This window comes from Pseudorca crassidens, chromosome 12 (assembly GCF_039906515.1).
Source record: "Pseudorca crassidens isolate mPseCra1 chromosome 12, mPseCra1.hap1, whole genome shotgun sequence".
Classification (NCBI taxonomy): Eukaryota; Metazoa; Chordata; class Mammalia; order Artiodactyla; family Delphinidae; genus Pseudorca; species Pseudorca crassidens.
Window position 1 is genome coordinate 53,474,054 of NC_090307.1, and position 18,998 is coordinate 53,493,051.

An 18,998-nucleotide genomic window follows, 5' to 3' on the forward strand; every position below is an offset into this window, starting at 1 on the left:
TAATGTAATATGCTCGCTTAAGTTTTCTCGGATTTGCCCAGCTGAAATGACCACTCTTCTTCTGTACCTTCAGAATAGCCTGAATACTCACCTATCATAACTACTTAAAACATTTTAATACAGCTATTTCTGACTTTGTCTATCCAAATTAATAGAGAAACTCCTTCAAAGCAGAGGACCATGTCTTGTTTGTCTTTGTAATTCTAACACTAATCACAGGGCCTAATACAGGATAAGTATTTAATAAATTGGTGTTGAGTAAAGAATAAAAAAAGATTATTTTCTAGAAGTCAAAAGTCATGTTACTAATAACGCTACTGCCCAAGAAAGAATTTTGACGGAGGAAGAATTCTACAAGTAATAATCCTAATCTGTGTTAACCTAACATTTCCAAATAACAAACAAGATACTATTTAAAACAAAATATGCTAGTACGTGCTACTCTGAACTTAAATTGTGTTGATTTCTTCCTTCTTTTTTATTAAGAGCTTTATTGAGATGTAGCTCACATATCATACAATTCGCTCATTTAAAGCATGTAATTCGGTGGTTTTAGTATATTCAGTTGTATAAACCAACCACCACTACCTAATTTCATTTTCATTACCACAAAAAGATACCCCCTTAACGATTAGCAGTCATTCTGAATTCACCCCTCTCTCCCCAGCCCGTAACAACCAGTAATATACTTTCTGTTTCTATGGATTTTCTTATTATGGACATTCTGTATAAATAAAATCAGGTAATATGTGACCTTTTGTGACTGGCTTCTTTCACTCAACATAATGTTTTCAAGATTTATCTATGTTGCAGCATATGTCAGTACTCCATCCCTTTTTATGGCCAAATATAATATTCCATTGGATGGATATATCACATTTTATCCATTCAACAGTTGATAGACATTTGGGTTATTTCCACATTTTGGCTGTTATGAATAATACTTCTACAAACATACATGTACAGATTTTCGTATGGGCACATGGTTTAATTCTCTTGGGTACGAACCTGGAAGTAGACATGCTGGGTCATACGGTAACTCTATACATAGCATTTTGAGGAACTACTGAACTGTTTTCCAAACCATCTAGACCACTTCTCGTACTTACCATCAATGTATGAAGGTTTGGTTCTAATTTCTCTATACCCTCAGCAACACTTGTAATTATCCTACCTTTTTATTCTAGCCATTCTAGCATGTGAAGTGGTATCCCATCATGGTTTTGAATTGCATTTCCCTAATAACTAATAATGTCCTGCATCTCTTCAAGGGTGATATAAAATGAATTGTGCCCCTCCAAATTTCATATGTTAAAGCTCTCTAGCTCTTAATGTAACTGTATTTGGAGACTGGGCCTTTAGGGACATAAGTACGGTTAAATGATGTCATGAAGGTAGGGTGCCATGTGAGAAGGCAATCCTCTACAAGCCAGGAGGAGGTCTCACCAGAAACCAACCCTGATGGCACCTTGTTCTTGGACTTCCAGCCTCCAGGACTGTAAAAAAATAAACCTCTGTTGTTTAAGCCACCCAGTCTGTGGGATTTTGTTAAGGCAGCCCTAGCAGACTAATGCAATGAGTTTATTGGCCATCTCTGTATCTTCTGTGGAAAACTGTCTGTTCAAATCCTTTGCCCATTTTTCAATTAGGTTATTTATCTTTTATTGTTGAATTTTAAGAGTTCTTTATACTATATTCTAGATATAAGTCCCTAATCAGACATATGATTTGCAAATATCTTCTCCCATTCCATGGGTTATCTCTTCACTTTCTTGATAGTTTCCTTCGAAACACAAAAGTTTTAATTTTGATGAAGTCTATTCACTCTTTCTTTGGTTGCTTCTACTTTGGGGGTCATATCTAAGAAACCACTGTCTAATTCAAGGTCATGAAGATTTATGCCTATGTTTTAAGACTTCTATAGTTTTAGCTCTTGCATTTAGATCTGTGATCCTTTTTTTTTGGCGGTACGTGGACCTCTCACTGTTGTGGCCTCTCTCGTTGCGGAGCACAGGCTCCAGACGCGCAGGCTCAGCGGCCATGGCTCACGGGCCCAGCCACTCTGCGGCATGTGGGATCTTCCCGGACTGGGGCACGAACCCATGTCCCCTGCATCAGCAGGCAGACTCTCAACCACTGCGCCACCAGGGAAGCCCTGTGATCCATTTTAACTTAATATTTGTACATGGTGTGTAGCAGGGGTCCAATTTCATTCTTTTGCATGTCAATACCCAATTGACTCAGCATCATTTGTTTTGTTTTGTAATTGTAGCTTTATTTTTTAGATTGTTGTATACTTGACATATAACATTAAATTAATTAACATTAAATTAGATGTACACCACAATGACTGAATATCTGTAAATACTGTCGGCACCGTTTGTTGAAAAGACTATTCTTTCCCCATTGAACTGTGCTGAACCCCTGTCAAAAATCAACTGACTTTAAATGCAAGGGCTTATTTCTGGACTCAGTTCTACTCCATCAATCTACATGCTTATTTTTATAATAGACTGTCTTGATTACTATAGCTTTGTGGTAAATTTTCAAATTGGGAAGTGTGAGTCCTCCAAATTTGTTCTTCATTTTTTAAACTGTTTTGGCTATTCTGGGTCCCTTGAGTTGCCATATGAATTTAAGGTTCAGTTTGCCAATTTCTGTACCAAAAAAAAAAAAAAAAAAGCAAGGATTTTGATAGGGATTGCACTGAATCTGTTGATTAGTTTGAGGAATACTGTCACATGTTAAATGTTGAATTATTCCCCCCAAAGGTATGCTGAAATGCTAATCCCCAACACCTCTGAATGTGAGCATATTTAGAAACAGGGTGTTTGCAGATGTAATCAAGTTAAAATGAGGTCATATCAGATTAGGATGGGCCCTAAATCCAATGACTGGTGTCCTTATAAGGTCACATAAAATCATCTTTTGATCATCGTCTATGTAAAAGACTCTAGAAGTTCCATGAGCTCAATTAACTTTCTTCTATGCCTCCTTAGGGTTCTTTCCTTATGGATGGCTAAGGTACAAATGTTGGCCTGACGAAACTAAAATAGCGGGCTGGAGGACTGTTGATGTGGCTCTCGGTATTAAATAATCTCCCTACAACTGTCTGAACTTGACTAATCAGAGACTGACTTGAATGAATTTGAAAATAAACTATGTACCCAGAAGAAAAAAAAGAAGGTCATGTGACAACAGAGGGGCACAGAGACTCACAGAGGACAAGACCATGTGAAGACAGAGGCAGAGAAATGAGTGATGCATTGACAAGCCAAGGAAAGCCAAGGACTGCCAACAGCCACCAGAAGCAGGAGAGAGGCACAGAAGAGATCTTCCCTCAGATCTCCAGAAGAAAACAGTCTTGCCAACATCTTCACTTTGGACTTCTAGCCTCCAGAATTTGAAAGAATAAGTTTCTGTTGTAAAGCTGCTGTTTGCGGTAATTTGTTATGGCAACCCTAGGAAACTAATACACCATCTAAACAACATTAAATCTTCTGATGCATAAACATGAAACGTCTTTCCATTTAGGTCATCTTTAATTTCCTTCAACAATGTTATATAGTTTTTGGTATACAAATCTTACTTATTGGGCTAAATTTATTCTTAAGTATTTTATTCTTTGTGATGCTATTGAAAATGGAATTGTTTTTTAATTTCATTTTCAGATTGTTCATTGCTAGTATACAGAAATACAACTGATTTTTCTTTTTCTTTTTCTTTTTTTTTTTCTGGTACGCGGGCCTCTCACGGTTGTGGCCTCTCCCGCTGCGGAGCTACAGGCTCCAGATGCGCAGGTTCAGCGGCCACGGCTCACGCGCCCAGCCGCTCCACGGCATGTGGGATCTTCCCGGACTGGGGCACGAACCCGTGTCCCCTGCACTGGCAGGCAGACTCTCAACCACTGCGCCACCAGGGAAGCCCTGATTTTTCTATATTGATCTTGTATCCTGTGACTATGCTGAATTCATTTATTAGTTCTAACAGGTTTTTTTGTGGATTCTTTAGATTTTTCTATACACAAGATCATGTCACCTGTGAACAGAGAGGGTTTAACTTCTTCCTTTCTCTTATTTCTTTTTCTTGCCTAATTGCCCCAGCTAGACCCTCTAGGACAATATGGAATAAAAGTGAGGAGAGCAGACATTCTTGTTTTGTTCCTGATCTTAAAGGAGAAAGCATTCAGTCTTTCCCACTGAGTATGCTGTTAGCTGTGGGTCTTTCATCGATGTCCTTTATCAAGCTGAAGTTCCCTTCTGTTCCTAGTTTATCTAGTATTTTTATCATGAAGGATGTTGGATTTTGGCGAATGCTTTTTGTGTATCTCTTGATATTATCATGTGTATCCTTAAGATTTAAACACAATTAGAGCTAATTCTATAATGTGGTTAGCAACTTAATGTTAATTTTTCTTATTTCATATATAATCCTTCCCCTAAAGAATCTCAGAGAGTTAGTTTCTTTATGTACATGTCAGTAATAAAGCTTTGACAACTATTCAATTAAACTACCGAATTTTTTCTTTAAAATACTGTAGACATACTAGTAAACTGGATATATTTTGGCCCCTAGGGACAAATAAATAAAAGGCACAGGCCCAGTCTCCAAGAAACACGAAACCCAGAGACCAAATAAATAACCATTTTAGTAGATAATAGGAGACCTAAACAGATAAATAGCGTATGCATGTACCAGGGAGGGGGGAAGAAGAGAGGAAGTAAGCATAAAAGTTCAATATTTATAGGAGGCAAAGGAGTTAATCCAGAGAAGGAGGGAGACAAGGAGGAAAGGGTATTCTGCACGGAAGGAGTGGTGTGTGCAAAGGTTACAGAAGTGAGGAAACACACGCAGTGCTGTGTGGCTGATAAGCATTAGTGTGTGCACAGGTGTCTGTGGCAAGGCAGAGCTGTGTTACCATGAGATGACGCTGGAGATATGGGCCAGAGGAGTTTTACTGTTATCCCGTTCATTCAGGGTAGACTGATGCAGTCCAACAGAACACAGAACTTTTTAACTATACTTGGACCTAATACTGATACAATGTATTCTGCCCCCTAAAGGAAAAAAAAAAGTGCACAGAACATTGAATCATAAATATATTCATATAAATATATACACATACACACACACACACATACACTGTTCTTACTTGTTTCCCTCCACTTTACCAACATATTCCGGATTTTCATCTATTATTGAAGAGTTAGCTGTAAGAAGTTTTATTATATCACATTATTTGCTTTCTTTAAGGCTCTTTCCTCTATATACTAACTTTATTTGCCATTACTGAAAATTAAAAAATATAACCAACCTATTGCCACTTGGATACTGTACTACAATGTCATGATCTTCATCAATGCCACAAACAGTTCCAGTTGTAGTTAAAGTCTCAAACATGCCATCAGTCCATCCTCCATGACCGTGCTGCAAAGACTGTACAATTTCTAGGTCAAGATCTATATTGACCAGGTCACCAATCTGCAATCCACCAGGATTCCTGTTGCCATTCTGCTCACCTATAATTGCAGAGGGAGTTGACAAAGGAGAAGGAAAATCACAGCAACAACAGGCAACTGCACTGTTTTAAATAAGAAAAAGCCCAAGATATTTGAGTTTTAGTTACTATCTAATCTTAAAATGTTTTGAGAATATACTATGAGTATCAAATTCTAGAATTAGAGAGCTTTAAAAAAAGAAAGAAAAGAAAACAGACTCAAAACCAGAAATAATGTAATGATTTACAACAATGACTAACAGGGGCAGAATCTACAGACGACTAGGCAACCATCTATCAGAACACAAAGTTCTGAGCATTGACAACATTCACTTTTCTGCCTGGATGACTTGCTGAAGAGCCAACATAACTAACTAAAGTATATGAAAGAGAACCCTGGAATTTTTTTTCCTCTGAAGTGCTTACTGTTATTAGTTACCAAAGAGTTCTTGTGATTTTTGCCTAAAGAGCATTTTCAAATATTTCAAAGCCCATTTCTGAGATTATTTTCAAAACTACTTATGGGATACAGAATTCATGATCATAAAACACTATGCTGAGGGATCTGAAATGGGTATGCTGATTCTACACTTTCCTTGTAAAACCCAGATACAAAACAAAGTTTCTGAAAGCAAGAGAAAGAGATTATCTCCTCAAAACCGTAAGATTTTCTTCTACATTCTCCTTTTTAAAAAAATTAGGTATGCTGGAAGAGAACAGCGTTTTTGGGCAATAAGGCAAATCAAATGATTTGGAAAGAGGAACAGAGCATTCACATGAGAAAGGAAAGCATTCAGAGACTAAAGGTTTAATCAGAAGAATGTGGTAAATATTCATCTTGCCAACAATGAAGAATCTATAAAATCAAACTAGTTTTGGTTTTCTTGTTCTTTTTTTATTTTAATGATACATGAAATTATATTTATCATATTATCTTAATCTTAGAGCTGTTCTTATATTTTCAAAGAAATTTTACAGAAATTCTAAGGAATTTATAAGCATTAAATTGTTAGGTCCTATTCTCCTTACTATAAGAGATATAACATTGATCATATAACCCAAAATTTTTCAACAATATAAGTTTATGGTTAAAAGACAAAAGTTTCAAATATAGTATGCCATATAAATGGTATATCAATTATCAAGTCATGACAATTCTTTCAGAGTTTAAATAAATTAAAAAGAACAAATGCTTTAAAACAAAATAAAACCAAAAGAGTATGTCTTTAAAAAGCTTTAATGGTAACTAATTTTTTTAAAGCCCAATTTAAACACTTTTCCGATTCCATGAACTCTGACCCCATTATTTAGAAATTTTCTCTAGCCTGTTAACTCACCTAGCACAGGACAATGATCTCTGTAGAAAGAACCTCCTTTGGCATCCTGGACACACTTCAGGTCAGACTAAGAAAAAGAAAAGAAAGCAGAAAAATCACCCTTGAAAACTTCAACTACAGCATAAAACCTAAAATACACAAAAATGTTCATTTAGAACATATCCTCAGCAGAAATGAAGAGTAGCTCTCGGTTAACAGTCACACTAAACATTGCTTTCAAAAACACCCATCAAAAACTATAAACTTGACCTTCAGATAGGTCATACTTTAAGATTTCTTTTAAACTTCAACATTAAAATGCCTGGATCTTTACCATTACCCTACTTTCAAAAACACATGCTGGAAAAAAAGAACTAAAACAAAAATCTCGTATTTCAAAAGTACATAACATATTCCATTTTAAAGATATTTTTACCGAAAAAGAGCTCAACTCATTTGATCTTTCTAATCAATTTTATGAGATATACAAGGCAGGTATTGTATAAAGGAAATCAGCCAAAACTAAAGTCAGAAAGTAGAAAAGGAAAAAACCAAATCCAGTCTTTTGATTCCTTGTCCAGTTAATTTCCTATTTATATCACTTTTAGTCCTTACTTTACCATAACTTCGTTAACTCAAGTTCCTTCCCACTTAGCTTTTATAAGAAAGTATTTAAGTATTTGAATGGGGAGGCAGTTGTGATATAATGAAAAGTACAGGAAATGTGAACTTAGAAGAGCAACCTTGAGGGTGACTGAAAATTCAGAAACAGATTACCTAAAAGTGCCTAACAGTACCATATACATGTATAAAGTGATCAGTACATACATACTATATTAAGGAAAGGAGCTCCTTTATACAGACACATACACACACAAACACACCCCAACCCAACTCTCTTTTACAGCCTCCTTTGCCACTATAGCTCACATTTAATTCAATCCTAGCCAAGGAGACATGGGTCAAGCAGTTTTAATATGATACTTTAACCCAGTGGTTCCACTTCTAGGAATCTATCTTAAGGAAATATACCCATAAATGTATAAAGACATATGCACAAGGATGCTTTCTGAAACACTGCTTGCAACAATGAAAAAAACAAAAAAAACCCCAGATACCCATCAACAGAAATCTCATTATATAAACAATGGCATAACCATATAATGGAATACTACTCAGCCATCAAAAAAGAATGGGATCAATCTGTATGTATACTACTCAATAAGTACCTGAGCGCACACAGCATGTAAAGCTTCGTTTGAAGCAAGTTAATAATCAGTTGGAATTCTACAAAAATTCCCAATTTAAAAACAGGGAGAGGCATGAAGATAATAATGAAAAACTAATGACCAATGCTGTATACAACTGTAAAAAGTGGCGAGTAAACTACCTGTCTAGATTCACAAGGCTCGCTTTTATGTATAAAAGGAATAGATTAAGGCAAAGGGACAGTGGGATATTTTTTCCTCTCCTAATGAGCATAAGAGTTGGAAAAAAATGAAATTTTAGAATTCTTTGAATGAAAAATGTGTTCAAGGTGGAAAGGATATAAAAGGCATTAATATTTTAGCATTAATATAATATTTAATTACACTCTATAAATTAAATAGCTGAGGTCAACATTTGAATAATGATCCATGACATGCAGAAATATAGGACAATCCATTGAATAAAAACTACCATTATGCTCCTTAAGCACTTAAGTAATTCAAAGTGCTTCTAGGTCAGTCATTTTCAATCATCAACACTACACTTTAAAAATACAGAGGAGGGCTTCCCTGGTGGCGCAGTGGTTGAGAGTCCGCCTGCCGATGCAGGGGACACGGGTTCGTGCCCTGGTCCGGGAAGATCCCACATGCCGCAGAGCAGCTGGCCCGTGAGCCATGGCCGCTGAGCCTGCGCGTCCGGAGCCTGTGCTCCGCAACGGGAGAGACCACAACAGTGAGAGGCCCGCGTACCGCAAAAAATAATAATAATAAAAATAAATAAAAATACAGAGGAAAAAAACTCCTTAAAAAATAATTTTAACACCTATTGTATTAAATTCTCACTTTACAGATGTTCCCTCCAATTGCATACTCATGATTCAGATGGCTGTATCCTGACAAAAGGAGATGACAAAAGAAAAAATGGAAGAATACAATAAGGGCTATTTTTACTTCCCTTCTTTCACCCGTCCAATATTTTCAGCTTTTGTGGTTCTTACACTTACCATGCCCTCAAAGCCAACTCTGTAAAGGTTCTTAGCACCATTGTCCCAGAGAACGTAGGCCGCACTATGTGGGCTTGATGCACTCCAGTCTTGGATTTCTGTTACCTAAGGGAAATTTTTGAGGAAAAAAAAAATTTTGAAAGAGGAGAGGAGAGGTTGGTTCTTTTAATTATATTTAAATCGATAAAAATATTTCAGCTACAATCCTGTGTAACAGGATCATGAAAAATACTTATTTACCAAATATATGTCACTTCTAACATATAACTGAATTATACAATTTTCCAGAATATTATAAGCTAATTTCTAAAACCACTGTAGAAATTGTAAATACAGAAGCTTAGTGATTATTACAGTGATGGATTATCAGAAAATACATAATTCAATACAAAATTTAAAATCTTCACTCTTAAAGGATTCCCTCTAACAACAGTGTATTCTTTTAAACCTATTCTTTGATACAAAATTTAAAATCTTTGACCAAATACCCTGAAAAATTCAAGATAAACCCACTCTCTGGTCAGCTAAACGCTGATAAGCATGAGGCTCAAAGGCCAAGTTTAAAGAAGACTTGAGTGACTTGGCTCCTCCAGCAGCACCCCTCAGTTGCCCCAAAAAGCAGGCCTTCTAAGCTGAAACACTGTGACTGCAGTGGAGACCCAGACACAATCTCTAGGCCCCACACACCAGCAGGCTGATTAGTAAGAGCGTTTAATACTTAAAAAAAAAAAATACTGGAGTTGCTATTGCTTAAGGGCCAAGAATCAACTACACAAAACTGACGCACAACGAGCACTAAACTTGGGTATTCTCAAGTGAACCAGTCTACAGCTCAGTATGGGAAGTCGCACATGAGCAACTCATTACTCTTCTCCACCCTGACACTTATAATCAACCACGCTACATAGTTACTTAGAATGCCAGGCTGATGTTAAATGTAACTTTTAAGGCATGCCCTTAAAAACAGACTATTTCAAAAAAAAAAAACAGACTATTTCAAATAAGATACATAATGACCATTTAATTTTCACCCTGTACTAAAGAAATAGTTTTGCAAGCTATGTATTTTATGGTGTTTTTGTAGAGATAAAAAGTTCTTATGCTTAAAATTTAATCAAATATTTGAGCAACATTTCAAATTGTTAGTAAATGAGTCTATCTATTCTCTTTAATTTTTTTTTTTTTTAAAGGCCAAACGGCGCAGCATGCAGGATCTTAGTTCCCCGACCAGGGATCAAACCCATACCCCCTGCACTGGGAGCGTAGAGTCTTAACCACTGGGCTGCCAGAGAGTCCCTATTCTTTTTAATTTTAAAATGAATTATACATTATAAAAATATATCATATGTAAATTTTAAAGAATAATAAAAAACAAAATGAACATCAGACTAAGAAAAAGAATATTACCAGTACTTTTCAATTCCCCTGCATGCCTCTCATCAATCCCACCCTCCTGCCTTCCAACAGAGGTAACTACCATCCTGAATGCAGAGTCCATCACTGCCATGCTTTGCTTTCTGATTTTCACAACCACTGTATAACCTTCCAAAGCAAGAGTTTCTAACTAGTAAAGTGAAACATGCAACTTTTAGCAAAAAAAAATCCCTTCTAATTCTAATATAGTCAGGTTCTATTTCATTCATTTTTAAAAATACAATGCTAGATTAAATAACTCTGTGTTTTTATGAGAGGGACAAAAAAGTATGTGACCAACTAAAAGACAAAGACTACAAACTTTAAATCAAATTCATCCTAAATTTCAAATTACTTGGGATATAAGCAAATTCATTACTCAAGCTCTGAATCACTAAATGAAATTCCTTCATTTGTTAATGATTTGGTTAATCAAGGAGAAAGTGGAAGGCATAAGAAAATAACTACATTAATTTCATACTTTCAATTCTGATTAAGAATTATGTGCGGAATGGCTGCTAAAACCATTAGGTAAAAGGTTGCTGAGAAACTCTGTAAAGGATCAAACTGACAATACCTGCACTGATCAATCTTAACGTCACCAATAGTAGGATAATCAAACTTTATATGCCTCCTGATGTGATGCAATGAAAGTACACACACAACTGATGAGGTACTCTTGACAAAAAAACCTGAACCTGAACCTGAATCTAATCATTTCTCTACACCTAACACCTAGTTTATAAGAATACAAGGCTCAGAGGAAGAAGTTCAAGAACATCATAAAGAATCAATCAGCCAAATCCAAAGAACCTTGATTTCTTCAACAAATAAATGGCATTTTTTAAAATGTTGATAATTTTTGAAGTTGGATGTTGGGTGCATGGGAATTTGTTATACTACTCTTTCTATTCTGGTGTATGTTTGAAATTCTCCATAATAAAGTTTTTTAAAAAGAAGAAAATATATCTAGTGTACCTGTATGAAATAATCAACATATATTCGAAAGCATTTGCAAAATGAAAACAGTCTTGAAATACTAACTTAGGTAGTTAAGAATACACTACACACTTCCATGATGACCTTACATCATGCTTGCCAAAGCCATGGTGCAAAGCAAAAAACCATGGTACATGTTGGCACATGGTAGGCCACAGATTGTATCAGTATTACAACATCAGCCTAGGTTGGTTTATACCCCTTAATATGGCTCATACTAGCCATATTGTTGAGAACATGTAGTGATGAGAATGGGGTGGGAATCTTGAACCCTCAAGGGAAAAAAAAGATAAGGAAAGAGGATTGGGACAGAGCAGCCAGCACTGAAGACTGGCCAGCACAGGAAGGCTTAAAAACTTTCTTCATTCACACACATGGTCAAAAAGAGTCAGACAAAAATTACATTTCATCTCAAACATGTGCTTAAATAATGTTACCCTGAAGACTTCCTATTATATTAAGTTCCCTCACTTAGAGTCACATGTGTAAGATGGTTTCATTTACTTTTCATTTTGTTCTTAAAATGTAACAAGTATTAAATCATAATAAACCAAAAATGTAATACTGATGACTCAAAGCTTCAAGAATGCCTACTTTTCATCCCCCTAAGAAGTGCCAATATAACAAAAATCCAGAAAGTTCCATTTATGTGGCTTCAGACTTTAGCTGCAACTGCTTTTGAAAAGCTGATGAAAAAAATTTTTTCCAACCCTCTGACCATAAAATTAAGCGTGAGGAAGAATATAAAGTTGAAAACAATTTTAGAATGAAAGTATTAAAAAATTTACTTCTTGTGCAATCTTGCAAAAGACATTACTAGAACGTGTACACCACCAAAGGAAAGAGTAAGCTAAGTAAGATGATGTAATGGGATACAGAAAACATGGGATCTGGGTTTCCCTGGTGGCACAGTGGTTAAGAATCCACCTGCCAATGCAGGGGACACGGGTTTCAGCCCTGGTCCAGGAAGATCCTACATGCCGTGGAGCAACTAAGCCCGTGCACCACAACTACTGAGCCTGTGCTCTAGAGCCCACGACCCACAACTACTGAGCCTGTGTGCCACAACTACTAAGCCCGTGTGCCACAACTACTGAAGCCCATGTGCCTAGAGCCCGAGCTCCACAACAAGAGAGGCCACCACGATGAGAAGCCTGTGCACCACAACGAAGAGTAGCCCCCACTTGCCACAACTAGAGAAAGTGCGCATGCAACAACGAAGACCCAATGCAGCCAAAAATAAATAAATTAAATAAATAAATTTTTTTTAAATGCTTAAAAAAAAAAAAGAAAAGAAAACATGGGATCCAGCCAGGAAAGAGGCAAGGGCATCCATCAAAGGGAGCTGCCAGGATGACTGCTGGGTACCAGGCATCAAGGGCAATCTGTCTGAACTGTAGCCATGTGATTCACAGGCCAGACATGCTGAAGGCTCTTATCACCCAGATGCCCACTGCCATTGCACCATTTTATCAACCTAAGGTCACACTGCCTGAGTGAGCCTGACCCAAATTCTCCACTGTACTTGGCTTGTTGGACTATGTAATGATGAGGTTCCCACTCTCCCCTCCACCCCCCATTCTCTGCCACCTAAATCAACTGAGGTCTCTCATCTTACCCCACAGAATATTCTGCTTTGACCCACTCCTAAAACTTTGAGGTGGACCATGGTAAGCTTAGAAGCAAAACATGCATAGTAACTCATGTCCTCTGACCATATTCCTGTCCAGTGTCCTGCACTTGGCCCATACTTCTGCCTTGCCTGATGTCCTGACCGTGCTGATCCCTGTGTTTCCCAGGACTCAATAATGAGTTCTTGCAGAGCTTGCAATTGGGAAAGGGTAAACAGAAGACTTTTAAAGGTATTCATAACATTCTATTTTTTAATCTGTAGAGTAGGAAAAAAAGTTTGCTTTTTAAAATTTTATTACTATTCTTTAAGCTTTAACATACATTTTATACATCCTATGTGACACAGTATTGCTATGATTACAGAAGTTGTTAACTGCACAAAGGGCCTTGCCAAGGAGGAGAACAGAGGCTGACCTCCAGCCTGAGTTCCACTTACCAAGACCTTATGCACGGGGACAAGGCTGTTCCTGTGTCCACGCTCAAAAGGGTACCTTTTCTCTACCACTGGCTTGCCAAGCATGTCCCCACATCACTCCATCCATCCAGAGGTGGTGCCTTTCCCAAATTCACACTGGTCTATTTTTCTTTTTAGAAATGTGCTTCTCAAACTTTAATGTACATCTGAATGACTTAGGGCTCTTGTTAAAATGAAGATCCTGGGGCTTCCCTGGTGGCACAGTGGTTGAGAGTCCGCCTGCCGATGCAAGGGACACGGGTTCATGCCCCAGTCCGGGAAGATCCCACATGCCGCAGAGCGGCTAGGCCCATGAGCCATGGCCGCTGGGCCTGTGCGTCCGGAGCCTGTGCTCCACAACGAGAAAGGCCACAACAGTGAGAGGCCCGCATATCGCAAAAAAAAAAAAAAAAAAAAAAAATGAAGATCCTAATTTAGAAAGTCTAGGAGGAAAGGGACCTATTACCTATTATACTTCTAACAAGCTTTCAGGTGACACCAATGCTGCTGGTCAACAGGCCACACTATAGTCACAGAATTTAGATTTATATTTCTGGTTGTCCATCTCCCCTAATTAGAATATAGGTTTCAGAAGAGTAGGAATTTTGCCTCTTTTGTTTATTCCCATAACCCTCATGCTTGGAACAGAATCCTTCACCTAAGTGTTCAATAAATATTTACTAAATTAAAAAAAAAATTGCTTCCTTAATAAAAATCAAAGTACTTAAAACATATAGGCCAAAATATTTCTGTCCGACTTCCAAACGTTAAAATTAGACCTTATTACTTGAAATTAAATCAATATAACAATACTCTGAATTTAGAAAACATCTATTTGACAAAATGTTTAAAAATCTCAAATTCAAAAGAATCTATACAGCACCAAGTTGTACAGAAGAGGCGTTCGAGTTCCTAGGAAGAGTTCCTCAGATGACAGAGACTCTAAAATCATCATTCCTTAATGCTAAAAACAATATCTTAAAGAAGGTAACAGAACTGATATTAATTGACTTCAAAATCTCAAACGTGAAATGCTGTTCATTTCAGTACATCTAGCAAAACACAGAGAATACACATTTAACACGTGACTGACTGAATCAACGAATGCATCATCAGCAAAAGCAACATGAAATCCAAATAAGTAAAACCAACAACCCATTCACCCTAATATCTCTGGCTACCCCAGCCCGTTAAAGAGGCTGTACAAAATTCCCTTCAGAATAACTGCTATAACTGACCCCTAGACAGCTCTACACGCCTCCTGAGAAGGGTAAGTTAAGTGGACTGAATAACAAAGTAGCTGCCTATTACCCCTCAGAAACAGACCTTTGGGGGAATGGAATATAAAACAAGTACATTCAAATGAAGTTTTAATAACAAGAAAATCAAGAGCATGAGATACCGCTTAGGGAGGACTAGCCCAAACAGGATGTTCAGAAAGGCATTCTGGGCAACAAAACGGCCACATGAAGCCTAAAAGTGGAAAGGTAAAATCTACCCTACAACCTTCTCACGGAACGCCAATATGTACGACAGAGCAGGAACAATCTTTTTTCTTCCGGGGGGAAAAAAATGAAAACTTAAGAAACTGTTATTGGCATTAAAAAAATGGGCCAAGAAATTCAACTACAGTAGTTATAAAATCTACTGAATATACAATATTCTAGAATAACATGATGAATCAAAAACAATTTTTACCTTTCCCCTACGTCCATTTCCTCCATCCTGATCTTCCCACTGCCAGTCCACTCCTCGTACCACTCTGGCACCTGCAAAGATCCCTCTGGCTGTAATCTTCTTAGATTTTCTACGAGACTCTAACAGAACCCTAAAAAAAGTATTTACTTTCAAATTTATATAAAAATAGGTAACAGCAGTTTATTTTTTAAAATAAGATTATAAAAAAGGTTATTCTGAAAATATAAAAGATTTTTCTTTGTTCTGGTTAATACCATAACAGCACGGTACAGGAACACTTTTCACGTTACACAGGTTATGATGATGAAGACATTAGTAGTTGGAATAATAATAATAACGGCTAACATTTACTTAGCTTTTCCTATACATAAAAGCACGTACAGAGGTATAAAGTCTGTTACAGTCCCTAAGATGAAGGTATTATTATTCATTTTACCAATGAGGAAACTAAGTCCCAAAGAGGTAAGTAATTTGCCCAAGGTCACAAAAGTTAAATTGGAATGGAATCAACACATGAATCCAGTCTAACCACTTCAGAGTATCACCACACTCTTCAAAACTTTAGAGATGGCAAATTCAAATCCCTACAACTGTCAGGCAAGTACTACAAATGAGGGCCTAAGAAAGACAGCACCACAGCAATGACAAATGGCAAATGGCACTTGACCTCAGGCTGGGGAAAACAATAGGGAGTGGTAGGGACTTTGGTGAACTCCAGAGTATGATTTGTCTAAAGGGTACAGGTGTTCCTGTGCTTCAGCCAACTGCTGCCAGGAAAAAATGCAGAACCTGGGTTGACAGTCTTTGGAGCGTGGGGGAACAGAATAGGGTTAGAATTCATGAACCTGATTTTTCTGTGAAATCACCCGATTTTAAAAGGTTAGCAATTGTTCAAAATTTTAGATCACTGTGTAAGTCAAGTAAAATACATCTGTGGCCTGGATTTGACCTACACTAAACTGTCTCTAAAGTAGTGTATACCTACAAGAGACTACAGACCTTGAAAAAGATGCTATACTCAACTATCTAGACAAGCATGGTTTTCCAAGGCCTTCTATCCCTTATTCTTCTACATCCTTCTCATTCCTAAAAATCAAAAAGATTTGGGGTTTTTTCTTCTGCTCTGCTTTTATCTCATTATTCTGTTCATTTTCAGAATATCTTTACTATACCCTAACTTTAAAAATTGTAAGCAAAAGACAAAAATAAATAATCTGTTGAAAGTTACTCACTTAATAAATGGCAGGACCAGGATCTGAACCAGGACAGTCTGACACAAAAATCCATTTTCCTATTACTCCTGCTGCCTCCTTGTCACTGACTTGATTCTTGCTCCTATGCATTAGTCATAGCTACATGAGAATACTCAATCACCTGACACTCTGCACCCATTCACAATTAACACCCTTCTCTCTTTGCTCCTAAGACACTTAATATACATCACTATATACAGTCTGAAACATCACATGATAATCACTGTTAATCAAATAATACCTTAATTCGTAAACTCCTTAAGAATAACGTCTTATTAATCTTCAAATTTACACAAGTATAGTCTTAATGCTCTGTAGTCTTAATAAATGTCTCTTGATTCAATAAATGGGCTCTAGTGTTCCCAAGATAGAATGCATACAGAGAAAACAATCAGCCTCCTTTGGGCCACCCTTTCATTTCCAAACACTGAGCAGTGCCAAGTCTCTACACTAGAGAAAGAACAGCTCAGATTATCCTGGAAAAATACATGTATCTCTATCTTCACAGAGCTCTTTTCTCGCTATGTGGTAGGCCTGGTCCACATCTAGCCTGGTAATTGCTACTTCTTGACGAAACCAGCTGTCAGAAGCTATTTCCTGATCCTATTTTTAATGCTGAATGGTATAAAAAATTCAATAGAAACAAGGAATTGCAATTGAAAAAAAAAAATGGATTGCCATACCGCTCACTTCCTGGTGTAGTAATTCTATAAAAGCGATGCCTTAAATGATGTTTATCTCCATGATAACAAACTGTGCACAAATCATAATTTGTACACTCCGCACATTTCCATCGAATGCCAATGATTGGTTGCTGGCGGCAGGTATCACACATGGTTCCATCATGCTTGATGCCTATTAAAACAAGGATACACGCTTACATTAATTACAAGTATTATTTATTTGAATATTATTCCCTAAGGGAAAAAATAAGAACACAGCATTTTACAAAATAGTTCAATAAAACAAGAAATAATATTTCAAATGTACCATATATAGTTGCAAGATAACATATTGCAAATATTTTAACCAGTACAAATTATAGACTAAATATTTTCTATCCCTTCTTTTTTCACTAGTAAGAACACTTCTCAGTAGCACTTTCCTTGCTCTCATCCACAAACTGAAATTTAGGTTCAATCCAGAGAAAGAAAGAAGAATCCTTTATCACCAAGTAGATGTTTCAGACTTCAAACACACAAAAATCTTTTGAGGAATGTGAACCTATTCTCCAGGTAAAATTTCCAAAAGAAAAGACAGTTTTATCCTCATGATATCAGAAACAAACTATCAATTAACTTTAGCATTTATCCCTATGTATTGACAACCTTTTCCCCATCAACAGTAAACTTTAGACAATGATTAGCAAGCAAGTTTCCCAGTTTGGGAAACAAACTTGCGTTTGTGTTTGTCGTGGGTTTTCTTTTTTCCTTAAAGAACTAGAAGAAATTAACACTAGAAAAAGAAAACAAGCACTTGGTAATATAACCTATACTAAAAATGTTCACATGGATAGATGAGATACATGTTAGAACTATAAAAGTTCCACTATAAATCAATGAAAATAACTGACATTGTAGGGTAATAAGTTTGGGGAATAATGTTCCTTTACTATTCTACTAAGATCACTTGTTCAATAAATTAAAACTAGGAGTTTTTTAAAACAATGTGTGGCCTGTGAACATCAGTGTCACTGTTTCATGACACATGCTGTATGGTCATGCCCAATGTTGAACTACAAACAAGGGCTAAGTTGTCTGTACAATACTGACACTCCCCTAGATCAAGTTCTGGCTCTGTCAATAGCTATCTCTGTGTCCATGAAAAAGTCATTTTAACTGAAGTACTTACATATAAAACAACAGTATTTATTTCAAAATATTTGGTGGAGAGGGAGGGGAAGTAAGGTGCGTTTAGATGAAACAAGATTGCTCGTGTTGAAGTTGGGTAACAGGTAACATGGGGGTTCCTTATACTATTCTCTATTTTGTATAAGTTTAGAGATGTTCAATAATTAAAAGAAATGAGTCATTTTAGTTCTCAACTTCCTTTAGAACCTCAACTTCCTTTGGAGGAGGTAATATGTTCTTTAAAGGAAAGGTATGTTCTAAGAATAAAATGAGAATGTGAAGTACACGCAAGAACTAGAATACAACAGTAGTAATACTGTAGCTAAACTCTGCAAGAACTAATACATATTGGTACTTCCTGGTAAGGGGAAAAAATCCTACATAATTCATTTTCTATATCCCAGTTTAAAATCCCTATGAGTAAGGAAACCAGATTCTAAATAAAGTACCCTAGCTGAGATGGTTAAGAAGAAAAAAGAGGGGGAGGGAAGGAGGAAGAATGAACACTGAAAGGAAGCTGGGATGTCTAGTAAACTACAAAAGAGCATGACACCAACACCAAATATGTTTTATGTGCAATCCTTCTGCAGTCTCCTACCACACAAATGCCTGGCTGTAGAGACAGAGAAGACAGCAGACATCAGTACCTACTGATTCATTCAGTAACTATTTCT

At 36.8% G+C, this 18,998-nt stretch overlaps 1 protein-coding gene across 1 annotated transcript in view; it reads right to left on the reverse strand.

The window, feature by feature from the left end:
* MIB1 (MIB E3 ubiquitin protein ligase 1) overlaps positions 1–18,998 on the reverse strand; it is a 119,202-nt gene that overhangs the window by 82,742 nt on the left and 17,462 nt on the right. Inside the window, exons 2-6 of the mRNA XM_067699537.1 lie at positions 17,158–17,329; positions 15,222–15,351; positions 9,026–9,130; positions 6,835–6,901; positions 5,315–5,519 (exon numbers count right to left, since the gene is read on the reverse strand). Coding sequence (XP_067555638.1) covers positions 5,315–5,519; positions 6,835–6,901; positions 9,026–9,130; positions 15,222–15,351; positions 17,158–17,329 — 679 coding nt within the window. The remainder of the gene's footprint in view (positions 1–5,314; positions 5,520–6,834; positions 6,902–9,025; positions 9,131–15,221; positions 15,352–17,157; positions 17,330–18,998) is intronic.